This window comes from Schistocerca nitens, chromosome 2 (assembly GCF_023898315.1).
Source record: "Schistocerca nitens isolate TAMUIC-IGC-003100 chromosome 2, iqSchNite1.1, whole genome shotgun sequence".
Taxonomy (NCBI): domain Eukaryota; kingdom Metazoa; phylum Arthropoda; class Insecta; order Orthoptera; family Acrididae; genus Schistocerca; species Schistocerca nitens.
In genome coordinates this window covers 277,028,801-277,048,049 of record NC_064615.1, presented here as the reverse complement: position 1 = coordinate 277,048,049, position 19,249 = coordinate 277,028,801, and the positions used below count along the sequence as shown (strand labels likewise).

The 19,249-nt window shown below is 40.2% G+C and overlaps 1 protein-coding gene across 1 annotated transcript in view; it reads left to right on the top strand.

Annotated features, from left to right (window-relative positions):
• Window positions 1–19,249, top strand: part of LOC126236024 (protein kinase C-binding protein NELL2-like) — a 127,038-nt gene that overhangs the window by 64,570 nt on the left and 43,219 nt on the right. The window contains exons 3-4 of the mRNA XM_049945047.1: window positions 6,813–6,951; window positions 16,344–16,468. Of these exons, the coding sequence (XP_049801004.1) occupies window positions 6,813–6,951; window positions 16,344–16,468 (264 nt within the window). The remainder of the gene's footprint in view (window positions 1–6,812; window positions 6,952–16,343; window positions 16,469–19,249) is intronic.

Genomic DNA, 19,249 nt, shown 5'->3' with positions numbered 1-19,249 from the left:
TTTGAAATGAAACCTCAGAACTCGAGACATGCAAGAAGCTATATGCTTGAATATTTCTGGTATCTCAACTGCAGATTTTTCAGTGCTCATTTAACTTTAGGACTCTGTATCTCAAAATGAACAAAAATAGACTTGTACCACTATTGAAAAAAAGCCCTTAATATGTATATTCACTGAATTCTGCACTTTGTGATCTAGAGTTTAAACTACGTGACTGTAGTACCTTCTCAGGGATCATGAAATTGGCAGGTGGAACGGATTTACACTATTTCAAATAAACTGAAAAATAGAGAAACAGAAAAATCCAAAGGTTTCATAATGGTGCACACAAGGTGACATAAGGCCGATTTCACTCTATCTCCAACAATTTTCAGAAATCGGAAACGAAGTAAATTTAAATCATGTATAAATATTCACGCGACTCTACACTTTATGAACTGCAGTTTGAGCTGCACGGCTTGACTCTAGTAACCAACATTCGAATATGTGGAGAAGTTGACAGTCATGTGCTGCCTTGACAGACAAACTCGTTGGGACAGCCGAAAATTATGGGTCACAAATCAATACACAGATTATCAGTAACTGAGATTACTTGGTCATCCAAAACGTTAATAAGCTTTACCATTCTGTTGTAAAAAAGAACACATCTAGTGGCACTAACATCAGAAAAAAGAGCATCATTCCAGACAAACACACTAGTTCAAGTGAAAGGATTTAAATCAAAATAATAAAAATGAATCGTGGAAATAAAAGAAATTAAATGCCATCTAAAATCAGCTTACGTAGCGCTAATTCCTTTGTCCACTAACGCGCAACACACATTCACAGCGCTAGCAAAATTATGTCCAGAGGGGCACTTGTCCATACCATTCAACCTGTCACTAGTGGTGGGTAAATTACCGTTAGCCCAGTGGGAGATTACCAACCACCTTCCTGTTGTGTGCTGACCTAACTCCCACCCAGTCATCGATAGAAAAACTCGGTGCTTTCTACATTTTCCACTTACGAAGTTAGGTTGGCAATGCAAACCCTTGACTCTACAAACTATTTCCATATTGTGGGCGTCATAAAAATACTCTCATACACATACTCATTCACGTACACATATACGCAGTGAAAAGTGGGAATAATGTGAGGTGTGCACGAAAAAATAAACAAACAGAAGTAGCTCCTCCCTTTCCCAGAGGCTATGCGTAGCGGAGGCAGAGTGAAATGTCAAATGAATGGAACACTAACTGCGTTTTAAAACGCCCAATACTCTTAACATTCACGAATCGCTTTCAACTGACCCATTTCATTACACTCCAACTCGGGAGAAGAAAAAATCCGAGACTATTATTCAAATGAAAGGGCAGACTCAGACATTTTTTTAAACACGTGTATCTTTTTATGGAGGCGAGAATCCTAGAACTTCATTCATTCTATGTTATCATAGCAACAAATGCACAAATGGCATGAAATCATTACAGAGAAATGCCCAAAGGCGACACACAAACATAAAAGTGGGAAACTTGGGTTCCTATTAAGAAAAGCATTTTACATTCATAGAAAACCAAGAAAATATAAGATAATAATATATAATAATGATTCTGTTTGATGTCTGTGTGTCATCATATTATTAAACATATTCAAAAAACTGATTAAATCACATTGCTACACAAAATCTGTTGGCACATGCAATTGTTAATATCGAGATGATAAAGGTTTTATGTCATCAAACCAACACAAAAATATGACTCACGCGTAAGAAAAAAAGGACAAGAGTACTACACACTCCAATCGCTATAGAAGCGCAGCGGTGAAATATCGAAGCAACTATCGATTCATGGTCCCCCACTGAAATCCAAAATTTCCGAAACGAACTCCAGTTCAATTAACGTAAAGATAGATTACAATTACTACAAAAACCTCACATCAGTACGATGTCCAGCAGTTGTCATGGGGTATTTCTTTGGGCAGAAGGCATTATCAATCCATCATTATGTAAATAAGTATGTTAATCACTACACAAACAAATGAAAATAAAAAAATACATAGAATAAAGTCATCAACGTAGTTGCACAAATCGTGAAAATTTTGTACACGTTGAAATAAAATTCTTACACTCAAATATCAAACAGGGAACACATCAGATACACTTGCTTGATAGTAGAAGATTAACTGTACGCATCTCGTGGGACCGATGACCGTCGCAGTCTGGTCCCTTTAACCCCCCCCCCCCCAAACCAACCAACCAACGCATCTCATAGAAGTGAGTTTAAAAATTCAGATACTTTTAAGCATACAGAAACATCTCATGAACAAAAAAATCATAAGTGCAATGACAAGAAAATGGGATGGGACTACGATGCACATGCACCAGTCTTTCAAAATCACTTTTAACTCTAGACAAGAACATAAAAGACCTTTCGTTGCACAGTGTTATCTGTATGAAAAACCTTTCACATGATTTATCACTAATCTCATAGCACTGGAATGCTAGAGGCTTCTCATATTGGGTGTAGGGGACGAAACACTGCATGTGAAGTTCTCATAGCTGAGTCCATGTCCTTCAAGTGGCAGCACCGATTGCCTCTGTTTCTTGCATCAGGTTTCGAGTGGTATCTTTAGTACTTGGTTAACCACATGTGGTGTCCTTAGCAGGTTGGACTGACTTCACCTGCCATAAGTGTCACCCTGTGGACCATGACTTATATCGAGACCTCTCATAGTCGTTCTGCGGTATATGGTCAACATACTTGGGCTTCATGACGTTCTTAACACACTGAATTAGTCACAGCTGAGCTGATTCCTCCCAGGAACAGGCATCGGTTGGCACTGCTCGTCCTCATGGTAATGAGTATTAACGAGCTTCCCATGGACTCGTTCAGGTTCATGGCAGATGAGCTTGTGGGCCTCACAGCATCTTCGATGGCTATGATGCCAAACAAGCTTAATAGCAATTCCTCTTCTTGTACCGTGCATTGCCACAGAGCAGACAGTCCTTCTTCCTGTACTGGTGCATTACTGCTACGTTCCTTCACAAATGCTGCGTTGCGTAGCATGCATGAGTATTGAATTTGCGTACATTATGCATGAGAGTGCACGCAGTGCTGCATGCTTTATGTTGCCCTCATATATTTTGGAACAACAAAGGGGTCTGCCCCTGCCACTGACCACATAACTAGGTCAACAACCCTCATGATCCATGACGTCAGTCCAGCTCAGGCAGCCGTTCACCTTCTGCCACAACAAGTGCTGCTAACCTGATGGTCAGTACGATGGCAGCATGCGCACCTCCGAACGTAGTCATACTATTCTTCACCTGCAATGAGGATTGGGCTCCACACACAAAAGGGTGGGCTGGTTTAGGTCAGCGAAACTGCATTCCTTGACAGTTATCTGCCTGCTGCCAGACTCAAGAGAGGCATCAAAGTTGTTTCCAGCGCGGTTTTTCTTCTTGACTACTCCAATTACGTATTCAGGTACCCGTTTCTGTCGACATCCCCAGCAAATATCGACACTTGTAAGAACTGTAGAGGACAGTTTATCATTAAGTATCATTAAGTGGCTATTTTCCACTCTACACTTCCACATAAACCTACTCCCACGACCTGTATTTCCTTGTAACTATAGTAACTCTTTCCTCAGGATAGCCAAAGATATCCACAGTCTAAAGACTTGGTTTCCTCAAGTGATCAGGCACAGAAATATCATTTTAATCAAATATATAAACAGGAACGCATCTGCAACATGTAAAAAACATTGATATATGGGACATAACATTTCGTTTGGACATGGCACATCACACACACACACACACACACACACACACACACACACACACACACACACACATAAGCGCGCGCGCCCGCATCTCGTGGTCGTGCGGTAGCGTTCTGCTTCCCACGCCCGGGTTCCCGGGTTCGATTCCCGGCGGGGTCAGGGATTTTCTCTGCCTCGTGATGGCTGGGTGTTGTGTGCTGTCCTTAGGTTAGTTAGGTTTAAGTAGTTCTAAGTTCTAGGGGACTTATGACCGCAGCAGTTGAGTCCCATAGTGCTCAGAGCAATAAGCGCGCTCACGCACGCACACCCATGCTGTTTACCTTATTCTGCATGAACATATCTCTTTTATAATCGACACACGGCGTTAGCTATACTATCTCATAATTTAACCCACTTACATTATGTTATCTTGTCACTTATATCATACTCCGATTTCTTTGCGAGTTCGGAGATTCGCTTGTTGGACACTCTTACGTGGCATTTTCTTCGTACAAGGTGGGCGTTGTCACCAACATCCACACATAATCTCCCCTGATTGCTACCAGTCAATGGTCATTTTGGACCTGCGGTTTTATGGCACGAAAATAAACACAGAAAGAACTGCTATTCGGTAATAAAAAATACATAGGTTTACCCGGAGTACTCCCTTCGTTCAGCTTTTAAAGGTGTACTTGCAGTGTTAACCATGCTTCAAAATACCTTACCTTCATATCTGACTTCCTCAGAGCACACAAAAATTACGATAAGCATAGTGTTTCCCTAGTAACTGGAAAAATCAACAACAAAAATCTCTCACCTTCCTGTGTACTTCAACGTGGACACAGCACTTCCTGTAGCCAGGACATTCTCATCACCATAGCCACAACGTACCTATATGTGGGAACTTCAGAGTCTCCTCTTCTTCTTACTTCTCCATATCGTATCCTGAATTACCAACAACTCTCAACGTTCTGTAAAATGTTACAGCTCATCAGGTACTCAGTAGGCTCAACAGCATCCCAAAGTTCTGCTTATAAGACTGATAACTCTCACTCTCCCTGGGACAGAGCGTTTTCCCACACAATCAGTAACCACATCAATCTACAAGTGTCATCATCACCTATCACAATCCCAGGATGCACCAATAACATAGCCAACAAGTATATTAACCAATTAATTGTGACTATATATCAACTAGGTGTAATCTAACTCCTAATTGTTGTCATGCATATTGTAGAGATGTGATGTAATTACGTTTCTAATGTGTATTGCTTATTTATTCTTCAAAAAGTATTCTATTCAAAATGTGGTGCATGTTTCTAGACCTATTTGTTTGAAGGGTATGTAATTCAACAGCATTCTGATGGAGCATCCTCTATACTCATAAAAGTCCACAAAAAACTTTAAAGAATTTATCACAAAGAAACTGCTGCTTTTTAGATATAATCAGTACACTTTTACCGAAACCTTCTGCTGTTCAAATGGTTCAAATGGCTCTGAGCACCATGGGACTTAACATCTAAGGTCATCAGTCCCCTAGAACTTAGAACTACTTAAACCTAGCTAACCTAAGGACATCACACACATCCATCCCGACGCGGAATTCGAACCTGCGACCGTAGCGGTCGCACGGTTCCAGATTGAAGCGCCTAGAACCACTCGGCCACAACGGCCACCTCTTCTGCTGTATACACTGCTATTTCTCGCACAGTGTCCCTTTCCACTTGTGTCTCCTGTTCTCGATATACTTTCAGACGTTTTTCAGGAGAGTCTGGGGAATCCTCTAATGTCTCCTAGTGTCTCCTTCTTCCGGCAAGGGGAAAGTTCAGCATATCATGGTTTCTATCAGGAGGTGACTTCTTCTCTTTTTACACGAGGAGATGAGTCAAACCCATAGACCTATGGGGTAGTCCATTCATGCTGTTTTGGACTCTTCCAAAAACATATCCCATGTTCTATGCTGCTTAGAGCATTATATACTGCACAACTTCCCTACCTCTTTCATGACCCTGTTGGATGGATTGGAAGTATGTGAAGCTTACACCAGTGTTATGTTCTGTCTCGCAAGGGCCTTTCACCACCATCAGAAATGGAATTCCAGCCCACGTCTATGATGGCCTTATCCACTTGGTCTACGTCTCGCAGGAAATGATCTTATAGGGTGTTCAACTCCATCCAAGCAGTTGCGCTTCACGGTGGAGTGAGAGTTACAAATTTCGATATTAGCGCAAAAAACACAAAAAAATACTGAAAACTCCTTGTCGTTTGGGTAAAGGGACTGACAAAGCTGTAACAGAGTGCTCAGATCTCATTTCTACAGTCACAACATGTGAGGAAAATGCACAAACATTCTGACATCTGCCGGCCGCGGTGGTCTAGCGGTTCTGGCGCTGCAGTCCGGAACCACGGGACTGCTACGGTCGCAGGTTCGAATCCTGCCTCGGGCATGGGTGTGTGTGATGTCCTTAGGTTAGTTAGGTTTAAGTAGTTCTAAGTTCTAGGGGACTTATGACCTAAGATGTTGAGTCCCATAGTGCTCAGAGCCATTTTTCTGACATCTTAAATGGCGTATATTCAAAAGACACTTCCCTTGCCATGACTTTTGTACATCCAGTTTATATATTAGATATAATTAAATGCAGATGATACCCTCTGGTTCGTGCTTGGGATCAATCTGCGTGACCCCATTACCAGCGTGTTGCATCGCGTCAAGTGATAGGAAGTCATCAGTGTTCTAACTTGTGGATCAGTTATGTTCTATTAGAAATACAGTCTTTTAAAAAAATATGCAACACTTTAAGTTAAAATAACGTAAATATCTCTTAGATAACTATAGTTCTTATTATAGACCTAGCCAAAAAATACATAACTTCCTGAATCATAATTTCTTCAGAAATACAATTAGCTAACAAAGTTCAGTCAACATCATGATGCAAAACTCACCTTAATGCTAATATCATTAACATAATGCAATTATGTGAGTATTATGGACTAAAGTTCAGGTCACATTAATGATACTAGTATCGATTGATTATCACATTATAAACAATATTCTACGATAATTTTAGGTTCACTTCTGTCGCTCGAGAAGACGAAGTGCCACTACAGAGGTAAAGCGTATGACCCAGGCACACAAATTCAGCAAGAAATCAAATCCATATGCACGCCCAGCTGTGCATGTCTCGATGATCCGGACGGCATTTTCAGGTTAGTACTGTTGCTGTTTTCATTCATATTATTTTGTATATTTGGGAATTGAGAAAATACACAGCTTCGAGGCATAACTTTTACGTCACGTTTTTGCTCATTAACCTACGATGAAACTGAATAACGACAAACTGAGTAAACAAGTGTGAGTGAAATACGACTTCCTGCAGTACCTCATAGCAGAGAGGATAGACAAAGTAAGTGAAGAAACATAATTGCAACCAACGTGTTTCTAGTATGTGGTACAGTCTGAACGAGGAGACTGTCATAAAAGAAGCGTTACAAGATAACGCATAAGACTATGATTATCAACGGACTTCTGGCTGCGTGGTCATTAGAGGATGACTATCTTTATCTAAGCCAGTAACAAGCAGGAAAGGACTGAAAGAAACTCGGAAGCTGTGTGTGCTACCACGTACTAACATACCAAGTCGAATCTTAAAACATGTAAGAGGTAATGAAGATGATATTGTACCTATATACAGAATATACTGCACTTTAATATGAATTTAAATTGTGGAAATCTTCTTGCGTAGATTGTAAGTGACGACTGACATTTACGCAGGAGTAAGATATCCAATAAAAGAAACTAAGTTTGGCTAAACTTTGGATACACTAAACGGATACACTTTTTACACAGCGAATACTATAACAGATCCAATTGATGCAATGGAACAGAATTCTCCTGTGCATGCTGTACTCAACTAATAAGAGCAGCGAAATCCAAGCACTGTGTAACAGAAGTAAATATGTGTGTGTGTGTGTGTGTGTGTGTGTGTGTGTGTGTGTGTGTGAAGATGACATACCTACCTAAAATCGGTTAAGGACAAAACAAAACAGTCTGTTAATGACCATTAGCAGTGCATCATGTTACAAGAGAAAATGTTTATTATAGAACCTTAAAATAATTTTTTGTGTGTGTTACTCTCAACATTACAACACGAGAAATTTCATGAAAAACTGATGTTATGTAACATTAAAAGAATTTATTTTCTGTATACAGTGATAACTGACAATAATTTTTTTTTGTAATTGATACTTATTTCCGAACAACTTGCTTCGGGAAAGTCACGGAATAACGCTACATTATGTTTAAGGAAGTTGCCTTGGCGTCTGATACAGAACTGTCCTTCAGTTGCAGCTTCTAAGACATATATGTGCGATATTCGAAAGGCTGGTCATTGTAATAGTCCACCAAGCTGTCAAAGATAATGGTACTACTTTGGCGAGACAGTATACTTTCGATTGTTGCACTTGATGTCGCCTGAGAAATATGTAAGATAAAAGACGCAGATGTGGGATGGTCAGAAGTAGTCTAAAAAGCTTGTAAAGGTGGTGCAGCGTCTGTTGTGCTGATAAATAATTGTTGAGAAAAAATTCTCTACGTTGTGCGTCCTCCGCAGCTCGTGGTCTTGTGGCTAGCGTTGCTGCCTCTGCACTACGGGGTCCCGGGTCCGATTCCCGGCCGGGTTGGAGATTTTCTCTGCCGGGGGACTAGGTGTTCGTGTTTGTCCTCATCATTTCATCCAGTCATCATCGTTCGTGACAGTGGCTCAATTGCACTGTGTAAAAAACCGGACTGTGAAAAAATTGGGACTTCGTACGGGCGCTGATGACCGTGCAGTTGAGCACCCCACAAACCAAACATCATCATCATCATCTACGTTGTGCCATTTCCAAGTTAATTAGCATTGAAGTTAGGCACTCAGGCCGTTACACACGCAAATCCAAGCGGCTCGCCAGATACAATTAGTGTCAGTTGTTTTCAAAACGTAGATGATGTTGTTGTTGTTGTTGTTGTTGTTGTTGTTGTGGTCTTCAGTCCTGAGACTGGTTTGATGCAGCTCTCCATGCTACTCTATCCTGTGCAAGCTTCTTCATCTCCCAGTACCTAATGCAACCTACATCCTTCTGAATCTGCTTAGTGTATTCATCTCTTGGTCTCCCTCTACGATTTTTACCCTCCACGCTGCCCTCCAATACTAAATTGGTGATCCCTTGATGCCTCAGAACATGTCCTACCAAACGATCCCTTCTTCTGGTCAAGTTGTGCCACAAACTCCTCTTCCCCCCAATCCTATTCAGTACCTCCTCATTAGTTATGTGATCTACCCATCTAATCTTCAGCATTCTTCTGTAGCACCACATTTCGAAAGCTTCTATTCTCTTCTTGTCCAAACTATTTATCGTCCATGTTTCACTTCCATACATAGCTACACTCCATTAAATACTTTCAGAAATGACTTCCTGACACTTAAATCTATATTCGATGTTAACAAATTTCTCTTCTTCAGAAACGATTTCCTTGCCATTGCCAGTCTACATTTTATATCCTCTCTACTTCTACCATCATCAGTTATTTTGCTCCCCAAATAGCAAAACTCCTTTACTACTTTAAGTGTCTCATTTCCTAATCTAATACCCTCAACATCACCCGACTTAATTCGACTACATTCCATTATCCTCGTTTTGCTTTTGTTGATGTTCATCTTATATCCTCCCTTCAAGACACCATTCATTCCGTTCAACTGCTCTTCCAAGTCCTTTGCTGTCTCTGACAGAATTACAATGTCATCGGCGAACCTCAAGGTTTTTATTTCTTCTCCATGGATTTTAATACCTATTCCGAATTTTTCTTTTGTTTCCTTTACTGCTTGCTCAATATACAGATTGAATAACATCGGGGAGAGGCTACAACCCTCTCTTACTCCCTTCCCAACCAATGCTTCCCTTTCATGTCCCTCGACTCTTATAACTGCCATCTGGTTTCTGTACAAATTGTAAATAGCCTTTCGCTCCCTGTATTTTGCCCCAGCCACCTTTAGAATTTGAAAGAGAGTATTCCAGTCAACACTGTCAAAAGCTTTCTCTAAATCTACAAATGCTAGAAACGTAGGTTTGCCTTTCCTTAATCTTTCTTATAAGATAAGTCGTAAGGTCAGTATTGCCTCACGTGTTCCAGTATTTCTACGGGATTCAAACTGATCTTCCCCGAGGTCGGCTTCTACTAGTTTTTCCATTCGTCTGTAAAGAATTCGTGTTAGTATTTTGCAACTGTGGCTTATTAAACTGATATTTCGGTAATTCTCACATTTGTCAACACCTGCTTTCTTTGGGATTGGAATTATTATATTCTTCTTGAAGTCTGAGGGTTTTTCGCCTGTTTCATACATCTTGCTCACCAGATGGTAGAGTTTCGTCAGGACTGGCTCTCCCAAGGCCGTCAGTAGTTCCAATGGAATGTTGTCTACTCCGGGGGCCTTGTTTCGACTCAGGTCTTTCAGTGCTCTGTCAAACTCTTCACGCAGTATCGTATCTCCCATTTCATCTTCATCTACACCCTCTTCCATTTCCATAATATTGTCCTCAAGTCCATTGCCCTTGTATAGACCCTCTGTATACTCCTTCCACCTTTCTCCTTTCCCTTCTTTGCTTAGAACTGGGTTTCCATCTGAGCTCTTGATGTTCATACAAGTGGTTCTCTTATCTCCAAAGGTCTCTTTAATTTTCCTGTAGGCAGTATCTATCTTACCCCTAGTGAGATAAGCCTCTACATCCTTACATTTGTCCTCTAGCCATCCCTGCTTAGCCATTTTGCACTTCCTGTCGATCTCATTTTTGAGACGTTTGTATTCCTTTTTGCCTGCTTAATTTACTGCATTTTTATATTTTCTCCTTTCATCAGTTAAATTCAATATTTCTTCTGTTACCCAAGGATTTCTACTAGCCCCCGTCTTTTTACCTACTTGATCCTCTGCTGCCTTCACTACTTCATCCCTCAAAGCTACCCATTCTTCTTCTACTGTATTTCTTTCCCCCATTCCTGTCAATTGTTCCCTTATGCTCTCCCTGAAACTCTGTACAATCTCTGGTTCTTTCAGTTTATCCAGGTCCCATCTCCTTAAATTCCCACCTTTTTGCAGCTTCTTCAGTTGATGATAGCGCACTAGAATGTTCAGCCAGTAGCTCGGGTTCGATTCTTACTGTCATCCCACGTTCAGTTTTTGTATCACTCTCTTATTCAGTTTTAGGAAACCAAACGAAGGACACGTTTGGCGGCAATATTTCTGGCCGACCGCTTGAATTTGAACGCACAACGGCCTGATTGACAACTTCAGTGCTAATTAACTCAAAAACGGTGCAATGTAGCGGATTTTTTTCTTAACAACTTTTTGTCGGCGCACCCTACCCTGTAAGATTTTCAGACTGGTTCTGACCACTTGTGTGAATTGAGCGAAACTAGTTGTCTGTAAATAAATTATTATTATTATTGTTTACATTTGGGACCAATAGGACCACGCGAGGTAAAATCAGTCAATGTCGCTTTTGATGGTTGGCCTTCCTTTGTGTCCAAATTTGTTTCATCCTTTCAGAATGAAGTCTCTTTCTTTCATCAGATCACGGTGTTCCAGTCCGTTTTCTAATTGGCCTCTGACCGAATTCCCAGTCAAATATCTTTGTCTGAAGTTTTTCTATCTGTAACGTCTGCCTGAGTTACACTGGCTACTCTAGGATCTTCCTTAATCGCTACGATCCATTTAATTGGCTCAGTTTTGGCCTTACTTCTGTTTCCGTATTATTCTACTGATTGTATTGTCAGCCTCGTGGGTGCCGTTCTTTTAATGGTCCCATAAAATTTATGTCTTCATTTTCTTATGTCACCACATGGTGACATAAGAAAATGAAGACTTAAATGTTTGTGTATTCTTCTTTTTCCTTATTTATTCTCAGCCTATAAGTTTCTCCATCTGTGATTTTAGGGCCTAATATTTTCTTTATTTCGAATTTCTTCAGTATCCATCTTTCTATTTAAAATTAAAGTTTTTGTTCCATAAAAATATTCAGGTTTCATTGCAGCGATGTAATGCATAAGTTCACTGAATTTAGAAAGTGATTTTTTATTATAAACATTTTGTGTTAATCTAAATGCAGTTGCCATTTTTTGACAGACAACTTCGTTTGCAGCTGTTTTCTTGTATGATTTTCCCCAAGTATTTAAACTGAGAAACCGTTTTTATTTTTCCATGTTTCGTATTCAAAAATTTCGATGCTTATTTGTTGCATGTCATATATTCCGTTTCTCCAAATGATAATTGTATTCCTACTTTTTCCGCAACTTCTTTAAGAATTTTTATTTCTTTTGAGCTGTGGTAGTATCCCTAGTTAAATAAATAATCATTACAACAGTTTTAATGGGTCCACAATGTCATTGTTCAAAATAAAAGGTATTAATTTACGACTGTATTTTGTTTACCATCTTCAAGACATTATCTGCTATATGTGTGGATCGTAAGGGCTTTATTTCTCGTTATTTCTTTCAAATAAGCTCTATTACCATTTGCATTACATTATATTAATCATATTTCATGGATCCCATGGAGAATAACCTCTGTAATATGGGAAGAAGTCAAGAACGTACTTCCTATTATAGTGCAATACAAACAAATGACTTAACGAATATCATGACACAATTGAAAGAAAATCAGCCCCCGGTCACTATTTTTAACAAATTAACCTGGTTTCGACACTGCTAGGAGAGTCTTCCTCAGAATTTAAATCAAAGAATGGTCTATATTCTATAACATGGTCACAGAATTAAGACTAAAAACGTATTATAGAGTATAAGTACGGAATCGTCGTGACAGACAGGCAGTACTTATATGTCATTTATAAAATAATAAATATGCCAAAATGGTATTAGTCACAAAAATATTAAAGATAAAGAAAACTGTGATGGCGAGCCACTAAGGGCTGCCCGTTACTTGCGTGGTGCAGGTTGCAAAACGGACTGAGGTGCCCGCGTTAACAAATGCGGCCAGGTGAACATGGCACTGCAACGAGTGTGCCATCTAGTAGCCGTAGATACACTTAGGCTACTTCACACTGAAATATAGGCAGAAATGATAATAAATAAAAAGCAACTGGTACATAATGGAGAGCAATGTTTGTTTGGTAGTAGCATACAACGTAACATTTTGTCTACATCAAAACTTATAACAGTAAGATAAAACATGAAAACATCATTATGAAAATGTAGATAGGACTGAATGACAACTTGTATAAAGCAATATTGACGTGAAATGCAGCCCAGAAACATTTGATAATTGAAAAACATAGGACTACCTTAGAAGGAAAGAAATATTTCGGCAATCTGCACAAGGAGACCCGAAGTCACATATCGAGTAACGGTTTATACCGTTGAAAAAATTTTTGTTACGTAGCTGTAGCTGTTCGTTAAGGATGAGGCTATCCCTTCGAGCAAAATGCTTGAAAATTTTTAATTCTTCTAGAATATCTAGTCTACGCCCTTTCTTTTCGGTGTGCAAAATGTTGATGTCGCAGATGGCTTTAGGTGAATGACCTGTAATTAGAAGATGGTCGGCAAAAGACGAATTTTGGGGACTAGTGCCATTTTTGCTTAGCAAGTGTTCTTTATGTCTGGTAGTGAAGACACGTCCTGTTTGTCCTATATAGTACGAGGAGCAAGCATCGCAGACAATTTTGTAGACACCAGAATTTTCTAAAGGGGAACGCATGGAATGTAAATTGTGAATGAAGTTTTGTTATCAAATTGTTATTAGTAGAAAAAGCAACGTTACAATCGTATTTTTTTCGAAGAATGCGTTGGATCTGATAAGAGACAGACCCCACGAAAGGAATAGAGAAATTTTTTTTTTTTTGAGTTAGAATCGGTAACAGAAGTGCCAAGTCTTTTAGCAGTTTTCTTTTTAAGGACGTCATCTACTATGTTAGGTCTATACTCGTTGTTAACTGCTGTTGTTTTAAGTAAATTGATTTCTTCGTTGAAGTTTTCTTTAGAAAGTGGGATGGAAATCGCTCGATGAACAGCAGAATGAAAGAAGGCTTTTTTATGCGATTGTGGATGAGTAGAAGATGCAGGAACGATCTGGTCGGTATATGTTACTTTACGAAAAATATTGAAATAAATTTTATTTGTTTCTATAGTAAGCGTCAATTCAAGAAAATTTAATTGACGGGCCTCATTTCAAATTCGATAGTGAAAGAAATTTTCTCATGAAGATCATTGAATAGGTTAAAGATACGATCAACGCCGTCAGCGGGTCCTTTGTAGATGATTAGAATATCATCAACGTATCTGGAATAAGAAAGAATGCCTAGTGACGCGGCTGGAAAACAATTTAAAAAATTTTCTTCTAGGGAGTTGATGAAAATATCAGCAAGGATACCAGCTAACGGATTTCCCATAGCGAGACCGTCGGATTGCTGGTACAAATGCCCATTAAATTCGAAATAGTTGTACTTGACTACGACTGAGATGAGATTCAAGAAGTCTGTGATTTGTTCATCTGAAATATCTTTTTTGAACCGACGTAAATTTTTTTCTACAATTGTAAGCGTTTCCTGTATGGGAACGTTAGTATAAACTAACTGGGTTCTGAACTGCCTTCTAAATCTTTTATTTTTTGGACTAAGGTGTGACTATTTGGGGCGCAAAAATTGTTCACAAAAACCAATGATTTTCTCAGAGTTTCATGTAGAAATTTGCCCACGTCATGGTTCAATGTGAAGTAGCCTGATTGTATCTACGGCTACTAGATGGCGTGCTCGCTGCAGTGCCATGTTCACCTGGCCGCATTTGTTAACGCGGGCACCTCAGTCCGTTTTGCAACCTGCACCACGCAAGTAATGAGCAGCCCTTAGTGGCTCGCCATCACAGTTTTCTTTATCTTTAATATTTTTGTGACTAATGTCCTTTTGACATACTTATTATTTTACAAATGACATATTAGTACTGCCAGTCTGTCACGACGATTCCGTACTTATACTCTATTACACGTTTTTAGTCTTAATTCTGTGACCATGTTATAGAATATAGACCATTCTTTGTTTAAATTCGGAGCAAGACACTCCTAGCAACAAGATGGCTTCCATCAACCCCTCCCGGATGATGCCCTCTCTCCCTCCATTTCTCCCTCCTGTCAACTCTGATCCTCACTCCCCCTCCTTTCCTCTGTTCTTTTCCCGGGCTCCCCCCCCCTTCTATCCTCTTTTTTCCCCACCTCCCCTCTCTGTGCCCCCTTCTCTCCCCTGAGTCCTTTTGCATTTCACTCCACTGCCTTTTCTCATTCACTCTCGCGTCTGCCCTGCCCCTCTCTCCCCTTATGAGTCCTCTCCCTCCTTGGTTCCCCCCCCCCCTTTCGTTTTTTCCTCTCCTCCCTCCTTGTTTTTCCCCCTCCTCCAGGTCCCCCCCCCCCATCTGCCTTTGGCTCGGGAGTGTCATCTTTGTGCCGCCATTTTCGTGCAGTGTTTCACAGTGAGTGTTTTACTGTGAGTGTTCCATGTTGTGTCTTTTGGGAAGTGTTGCGAACGGCCATCATACTGTCGCTGGGTGTGATTTTTTTATCTCTTGCGATCAGAAACCAGAATGTCTCCATGTTTTTTTTTTTTAATTGTGTGTCTACTATGTTACTTGTCTGATTCCTGTGTATTTTATTAACATTGCCAACCCCTTTGCTTTCTGTTTTAACTTTCCGCATTTTTCCGCCATTTTACACTTTAAGTCACCGTTTTATCTCCCGTTTTTCTTGTATCTTTTCTTTTTCCGTTTTTAAAAAAGTCTGTAGGCTGTAGAGCAGCGTGCTAAGCTACTGCCAGCCCACCCCCTTTGGGGGGAATTGAAAATCAATAAAGAAAAAAAAACTCCTAGCAATGGCAAAACCAGGTTAATTTGTAAAAAATAGTGACCGAGGGCTGATTTTCTTCTAATTGTAACTATTCACGATATCTGAACGTGCAGCCATGTACAAGATTTTGGAATATCATGATATTACAATGTTATTACATTGGAATCCAATACATTAATTCTGAGACTCCCCGTGGAGGTAATTTTCTTTAGACTGGAAGTACTTTAAATCACTCTGGAACTCGACTACATTATCCACTACTTCTAAAGTTCACTGTCAGATTGTTGAGTAACCATGTATCCGTACAATTTCCCAAATTGTACGCGTTTTAAGCTCCGTGCTGCCTCTAAAACAACTTCCTACTTGTTCTCAACAACAGCAATCCACCTGAAAACAATTTTTGTAAGTATTTTATTGCAACTTTGCCTTTTGGTGATTAAAAAATTGGTAATGCTCAGAATGTAACTGCATGTGCAAATTAACTTGCGATGTGAATTTTCAATGACTCGTTCCACATCCATACGATCTATCACGCAAAATGATCCATGGAACATGTTACTAATTAAATACACCTTTGGAGTTTTCTAAGTGTCTTATCAGGAATGCTTCTGTGAAATTTAGACTACTATCTTAACAATAAAATTTCATACCTGAAACCTGAGCAAAGAATATGGTTTTGCAAATGTAATGCAGATACGGTAACCCATAATTTTTACGTTTTCACAGTGGAGAAGCTACGTTCCACTGTGCGCACATAGACTGCCCAGAATACTTCGGCTCTGATCCAGTGCATCCTGGCTGCTTTAGGACGTATAGCATAGACCAGTGCTGCTCCACTGGCCAATACTGTGGTGAGTGCAAACAGCAAAACTGAAACAAAATTTTCATTTTTCATTTATTGCTTGTAATAACCAATCTGTTGTTGAATATATTAGAACTCATTAACAATATTGTGGCCCAGTTGAGCAATTTTTCAAAGATTTGTTTATTACAGGAACAGTGCACAGCATCCTGAGTTTTCAGTCGGAGTGCCCTACTCGTCTATCACATCTCTTTAGTAAAGCAGCAGGCTCCCGGTTATCCAAGTTAATGCGGACGCATGTCTGCACTGGCAACTCAAACACGACTATTCCAAAACACACACTTTTCTTACTGGGAACTGCTGTTTACTTATTTACAAAACACGCCACATGTCACAGTTGAAATACCACTACCTTACTTACGCGTTACTTACCGTAAACCGACAACGTGTATTCAGAATTACACTTAAAATAAACTGTATTTCGCATCACTTTCTTTCCATTCACTTTTGAGAAATAATCGTCATATTTCTAACAGGGTTCTCGGGCATAGCGTCGGATAGCATTGTCAGCACTGCACGATACAGGATATCCATAAATGTTTATCCTGATAACAAAACAATGTAACTCTTTACTGTATACAGTAAATGAAACAGACGTTACATCAAATACGCCTGTACTCATTAAGTTTTGAACTAAAAATCTAATACAGGTAATTCATTTGAACATTCAGGTCACTTCAACGTGTGTACCCCTGATAACACACAAACAAGCCAGTATTCAGTCTCTTGCCACAGGTTCTGCAACATGTCTGGTGTTATTGTGCCCAGGGCATCTCTCATGCATTGTTGCAATGTCCGAATACCAGGAACTGCCGTTCTTACAGCCAAAGAAAAAAATCGGAGAGGGTAACGTCAGGTGATGTCGGCGGCATGGAATTGGGCCCTCTCCGGCCCTCTCCGCCAATCCACCTGTTGGGGAAGTCTCGAACGACTTGGGGATTTCCTGATCACCAGATCAGGACATTACTAAGCCACAAACACGAAAGATAATCTCTTCGGACAACCACACGCCCTTCAAGAAATCATTGTTCTCATCCAAACATTCAGTATGTCCATTACAAGTTGTTCACTCTTCGCGCGATCATCTGGCTGTGACAGCTACTATGCGCATAAAAGGTCCAAGTTACTCACTTTCAAATTCTGAAAGTGGCAGTGGTAAAATACAGAGAGCGAAAGCCTATTTACAATTTGTACAGAAACCAGATGGCAGTTATAAGAGTCGAGGGGCATGAAAGGGGAGCTGTCGTTGAGGAGGGAGAGAGACAGGGTTGTAGCCTATCCCCGAACTTATTCAATTGAGCAAGCAGTAAGGGAAGCAAAAGAAAAAAATTTGGAGAGGGAATTAATATCTATGGAACGGAAATAAAAACTCTGAGGTTATCCGACGACATTGTAATTCTGTCGGAGACAGCAAAGAACCTGGTAGAGCAGCTGAACGGAATGGACAGTGTCTTGAAAGGAGGATATAACATGAACATCAACAAAAGCAAAACGAGGATAATGGAATGTAGTCGAATTCAATCAGGTGATGCTGAGGGGATTAGATTAGGAAATGAGACACTTAAAGTAGTAAATGATTTTGCTATTTGGGGAGCAAAATAACTGATGATGGTCGAAGTAGAGAGGATATAAAATGTAGACTGGCTACGGCAAGGAAAGCGATTCTGAAGAAGAGAAATTTACTAACATCGATTATAGATTTAAGTGTCAGGAAGTCGTTTCTGAAACTATTTGTTTCTAGTGTAGCCACGTATGGAAATGAAACATGGACGATAAATAGTTTGGACAAGAAGATAAAAGAAGCTTTCGAAATGTGGTGCTACAGAAGAATGTTGAAGATTAGATGGGTAGATCACATAACTAATGAGGACGTACAGAATAGAACTGGGGAGAAGAGGAAGTTATGGCACAACTTGAATAGATGAAGGGATCCGTTCGTAGGACACATTCTGAGGCATGAAGGGATTACCAATTTAGTACTAGAGGGAAGCGTGGAGGGAGACCAAGAGATGAATACGCTAAGCAGATTCAGATGAATGTAAGTTGCAGTAGTTATTCCGAGATGAAGAGACATGCACATGATGGAGTAGCATGGAGAGCTGAATCAAAACAGTCTCTGGACTGAAGACAACAACAACAACAACATGCACATATTTTAAGACATTCGTGAACCTCTTTGTGCACTGTACTCTTTGTCCCTCGAAGATCCGGTGAAGCTTGTCTAATCGATTTCTGCGGCTATCTCGTGAATGTGGTTTGAACAGCCTGCACAGTCTCCTCCGAAACAGATGGTCTGCCGCTGCTTGCCCGTTACAGAAACGACCCCGTTCGGGCAAAACAGTTTCCAGCCATCTACTGATTATATTGGCAACAAGTGTTTTCTTTCCATAGTGGGACACAAATTTCCGCTTCACAGTGATCGGTGATTTGATTTGTGATAGCTGAGCTTCCTCCTGGACGGGAAGCCACTTTTATGATACAGCTCAAAAAGCCCTCCTTGTGGCGAAAGTGTTGAATGACACACAGCTGTACAGAAACTTCATGGGTTCCCTAGTAGACAAGTAACAAAAAACGAACGTTACCATCAAAAATATAATTAATATTTAATCCTGAAATCAGGGTAAACATTTACGGACACCCTGTACTTCCGCGAAGCAGTTAGTCATCTCCAGCTGCCAGACCGCAGCAGGCAGCCACAGTCGCGCCTCGAGATGACGAGCAGCTGCTTGGTGGAAATACTGTGCAGCTTGGACAATACAATCCGACGTTA